Source organism: Austrofundulus limnaeus, unplaced genomic scaffold (assembly GCF_001266775.1).
Source record: "Austrofundulus limnaeus strain Quisiro unplaced genomic scaffold, Austrofundulus_limnaeus-1.0 Scaffold192, whole genome shotgun sequence".
NCBI classification, from domain to species: domain Eukaryota; kingdom Metazoa; phylum Chordata; class Actinopteri; order Cyprinodontiformes; family Rivulidae; genus Austrofundulus; species Austrofundulus limnaeus.
Window position 1 is genome coordinate 1,027,050 of NW_013952594.1, and position 4,844 is coordinate 1,031,893.

The following is a 4,844-nucleotide window of genomic DNA, read 5'->3' on the forward strand; positions in this document are numbered from 1 at the left end:
TATATATATATAAGACTTCTTAGAAAAAAGCACAGAGAAACAACCAACATTTATTCCATGCAGGACTAAAGCTATGATAAAGCCCCTCCCAGAGCTCTTGGATTCTTGTTATTTGTGAATATATTTCATGCTGGGGTGAGAGAAATTCCTCTTTGTGTGGGTGTTTGTGTTTTATCCCCCCAGGAGTTTCGGTCTACCATGAAACAGTATGTAATTATGTCCTTACTTGTCCCTCTCCTCTCTGCCTGTTTGTATGTTTGCTTTTGTGCTCATATGTCCAGTTCCTCCGGTGATTCTGGTCTACCCAGAGACACAAGCCCAGGAGCCCGGTGTGTCTGCCAGTCTCCACTGCCACGCCGACGGCATCCCAAATCCCAAACTCCTCTGGCTAAAGAACGGCATGGATCTGCAGCTCAGTTCCACTACACAGCTTTCTCTTATAGGTGAGGGGGTTTGATTATTTTTAGGAAGCACCATTAGCTGTTTGTGTTTTAACAGGTAGGTTTGTTTTATATATATATTTCTACAGGTCTGTGTTCTTATAAATGTCAGTATTACATGCTAGCAGGACTGTAATGTGCCAGCACTGCACAAATCTTTACAAGTGAAAATTGTGCATGTGAGAAACCAAAATAAAGCCAAGATAGTGCTCAATCAAAACAATGTTTTATGACTGATAAATGTTTTCAGTAGTTCTGTTGTGTTATTTCTACTGATTGGAAATTTACAGAGTGTTGATAAAACCAGGAATCTAGTCATTCCCCTAAGCTGCCTTCTTTTTTGCACCACTGGCATGGTAAGCATACTTAAAACTAAATGAAGTAACGGATCAAGAAAAGACTTTGAAAAAAAGCAAAATACTGAGTTAGAAGGCTTTTATAAGATGTATTCAATCAGAGAGAATGAGCAGAATAGAGTCTGCCTTGTGTTTTTATGGCCTAATTCTCATTAAGTAGTTTATTTTCAATGTGGATCATTACCTATGGTAATGGCCAGTTACCAACATATAGACAATCAAACAGGAAGTTTTCTGCAAAGTTCAAGGCCACATAAACACTGTTATAGTTTCTAATTTACCCTCAAGTAAAGATAAACAAGATGCAGGAACCATATTTAAAGGATTCATTTGCTTTTTAAAAGTAAAATGCATCAATATTGTAGGGGGTATGCTTAAGGTGAATTAAGCCTTTCTACATAAGGTTATGAGGAAAGTTTTACCAAGGTATTTTCTCATTACTTTGATATCTTGACTGTGCGAAGTGAAAAATGACACAATAAGGGAACGTTCAGACGAGTTCAAGTTGATTCATAAAGACTATGCAATCATTTATTTACACAAATTGAACAGATCATAAGTACACCTGATTATGGTTATTCCTATAGCAAACTTCAAAGTTAAATGCGATAAAAATGCGTCCGAATTTTAATTCACATCAAACTCAGATTACTTATAATATAGAACAGTAAAACGTCAGTTCTGATGTTAACAACCAAACAATTTTACTGGTACTGTTAGCTTAAGTTTTGGCAAATAAAGACAAAGGAAAGGATGAAAGTAGGATTAGTATTATACTAAGTTTTACTTTATCAAGAGTATAGTTCAACCGGATCAGCACGTCCTTTCTGTGCTTAGATTTCCACATGACACGTCACCCGGAACATGTCAGTTTTTACCTGGTGATGGCTTCTTAACCAAACCCTGGGTAGTCACTGCTTCACCTACGATCAGTCAGGGAACTTTTTATCGGCCCGCTCACTGTTCCTTGGCGAAAAGGTGTTATTTCAGGCAACTTTTCGTCTGCTTCGATTCGAGCCAGAAAGATTCAAGTTGATGCATCCGGTTCCTCCTTTCAAAATAAAATCTCCCCTCGGGAGTTGAAAACACTTGGAGACTTGCAGTCTCGGGTAGGACAGTCGGCACTGTACCGGCCGTTAGATCTCCCTAATTGGCTTGTGGGCAAGACCTAACGAGCCAAGCTGGCTTCTCCGGAGAGAAACTCAGCCTTCCTTCCCAGTTTGGCATCCAGGAACAAGTGTTCTACTCAAAGGCGTCCGTGTTAGTAATAGAAGCGGACGACTTTGGTTCCGCCCTCAGGCTTAAAATGAGTCAGAGAAAAGAAGAAAGATAAGAGACTTGCCAGCGGCGCCAGCTCAAGGCTAAAATTCTGTGGTTGTCACAACAGAATATGATAACCTTTCTTTAGCTTTTTCTTCTGATAGACTCTAAGAGAAATCACTGTAAAACATTCATGATGATTAATTAACATTTCTGTTTAAGTAATCAGTCTGAACCATTCTGTTAGTCCAGATAAATGAAATATTTTCTCAAGAAAAAACTCACAATTATATTACTGTGTTCCCAGTAAAAATAAAAACAGTGATTTATATAAAAACACAATGAAAATATGGTAATGATTTTCTCTGTGATTTTTTTCCCATTAATTAATCTTTTAGGCATGATAAAAGAGTAGAAGTGATTCCACTTTCTTGTGACAGTCATTATTATGATTTAACAAATGCATAAACATTCTTAGTTAAACAACAAATAAATCACAAACGGAAAAAGATTGTTCTGTCCATTATCTGATTAAGAGAACTGAGAAATTCTCCTAGGGTTGAAATGACCTGTCATGGCCTAAATAGAGTTCAGTTTGTGACAGAGTTCCTGCCTTCTCAGTAGGCCTGTCCGAGGCCTGCTTCGAGGCAGTAAATCTTGTTTCTTCACTCGAGGTGACCCCTACAATATGAAAATAACATTGTACAAAGCAAATAAAATCGTCTCCTTTGATCTTTTTGGTGTAAAAGTTCAGAGAGGTAATGCAGTTTAATGTACTTCCATTTCATTTTCTACATTTCTCATACGGAGTGTTTGATCCAGACACTGTTAAAATGTCGACTCTAGGTGTCTGTTGAACCTGAGGTGTCCACAGTGTCAGACACACCCCCTCAGGGGGCCTCCAAACTGTTTCAGGGCACAGATTCAGAGAAGGGAGGTGTAGAAATATTGGACCAAAAGAATATGCTAAAGTTGATGTTGTAAGCTTAGATTAAACTGTTCAGGGAAAATTTGGCTGTTTTTTCAAACAGATTAGTACCTAATAAATACCTCAGAATAGACTGTATACATGTAACTTTTTTCTAGGTTCTTATTTGCAGAGGTGGGGTCATTTTTTTTTTGAAGACAGTGTAAATTATCCTGCCAACCATGGGCAAATAATTGCTCTAATACGCATTTTGTAACTGAATGAAAACTGAGATGGTCATCATTATCATGAAATGAGCCGAGAATGCATCTAATGGCAGCATCAAAAGATTACAGTCACAATATGTGACCACTTAGTTACATCACCTACACATGCACATAATAATTTAAATTATTTTATTACAATGTCAGTTGTGATCCTCATTGTACTGCATCTGAGATTTATTTTTCTATCTTTCTGAGAACGAACCCAAGCAGATAATTTAGAAACAGAAAAAAAATCAATAAAAATGAAGCTGATAAAAAAGCTTCATGGGTGCAACTGTTTTGTCCACTTTCCTTCTATAGGAGTATAGATGTAGTAAAATTATTGAATCAGACTGAAAGGGCTCATCTCCACAAAAAGCTACATATGGAAAAATATTATTGTGAACATTGATTTAATTAGGGATTAATTGTTGTTTTTATGTTAAAGGATCAAACATCCTTGTACACATTACTGTTAGATTTTTTTTTCATTTAAATATTTTTTTTTCCTTTTTGTTATAAAAATCATTGGATCATTTGGCTATGTTAATTTCCAGTCTAACAGGAAATAAATTAGATGACTTAAGTAAAATTTGATAAAATCTGGGTGTTACATTTCTTCTAATTTAAATAAGTATTTTGAGATGGTTATTTGTGTTTCTACATCAATATAAGAATGAGAGAAAGATGGTGAGTGTTTGATGCTATAAGACTTGAGTTTGCTTCTGTTTGGTTCTTGGAAAAGAGGAGGGAAAACTAAAGGTGTTTTAATGTTGTTTGTAGACAGCATGACTCGTGAGAGCTTCACTGTTGCTCCTGTGATTCATGTTGTGCTACAGGATGGATCAGAGTGCTGCTGTGCCGGCCATCACTGAGCTGGGGGATCCTGCAAACATCACCAGCTTGCCTTTGATGATTTTTTTTATTTTTGTGTGTTTTTCTTTTAAATATGATCAACATCGCATGTGACCACAAAAACAATGCAGCCTTGTATAGCGGGGGTTGAAAATGGTTATTTCTCTACTATTTTATTTAGAACGTATTATTGCAGTTCAAACATTACTAGTCTTAAAGAAATATTGTGATGCAGATTAAATTCAGTTTATTTATACACCTTTGAATCACAAGTCACCTCAGGGCACTGTACAAAACATTTACTTAGAAAATAAAATTGGTTAAAGTTATCTAAGAATAACAACAGATGGTTGTGCTTTGTATGACTTTTGTTATCTGGTTATATTTTACGTTATATTTAGAGGTTCTCTGGTTTTTAATCTTTCTCAGCCACAAGATTTATCATCTTGTGGCATTTATTGAAACTAAAGGTTTCAATAAATTTTTTGTTCTGCTCTCGGAGGAGTAAGACACTTTTTCCCTCTTTCCTGCCTTTCCTCATCTTTCCCTGCTTTGCTGCTCGGAGCCTTCTCTACGTTTTCATTCGAAACCAAAAATTGTGGATATTTTTATGGATTTGGTTAGCTGGTCACTTAATAAAGTTTTAGAACTTTTTTTTCAATGGGAGGACATGACAAAGGTGGGACCTCTGTTCTGCTCTGTTCAACAAGCTGGATATATACACTCACCGGCCACTTTATTAGGTACACCTGTCCAACTG

At 36.5% G+C, this 4,844-nt stretch overlaps 1 protein-coding gene across 1 annotated transcript in view; it reads left to right on the top strand.

Annotated features, from left to right (window-relative positions):
* fstl4 (follistatin-like 4) overlaps positions 1-4,844 on the top strand; it is a 265,314-nt gene that overhangs the window by 216,835 nt on the left and 43,635 nt on the right. The window contains exon 9 of the mRNA XM_014018422.1: positions 282-443. Within this exon, the coding sequence (XP_013873876.1) occupies positions 282-443 (162 nt within the window). The remainder of the gene's footprint in view (positions 1-281; positions 444-4,844) is intronic.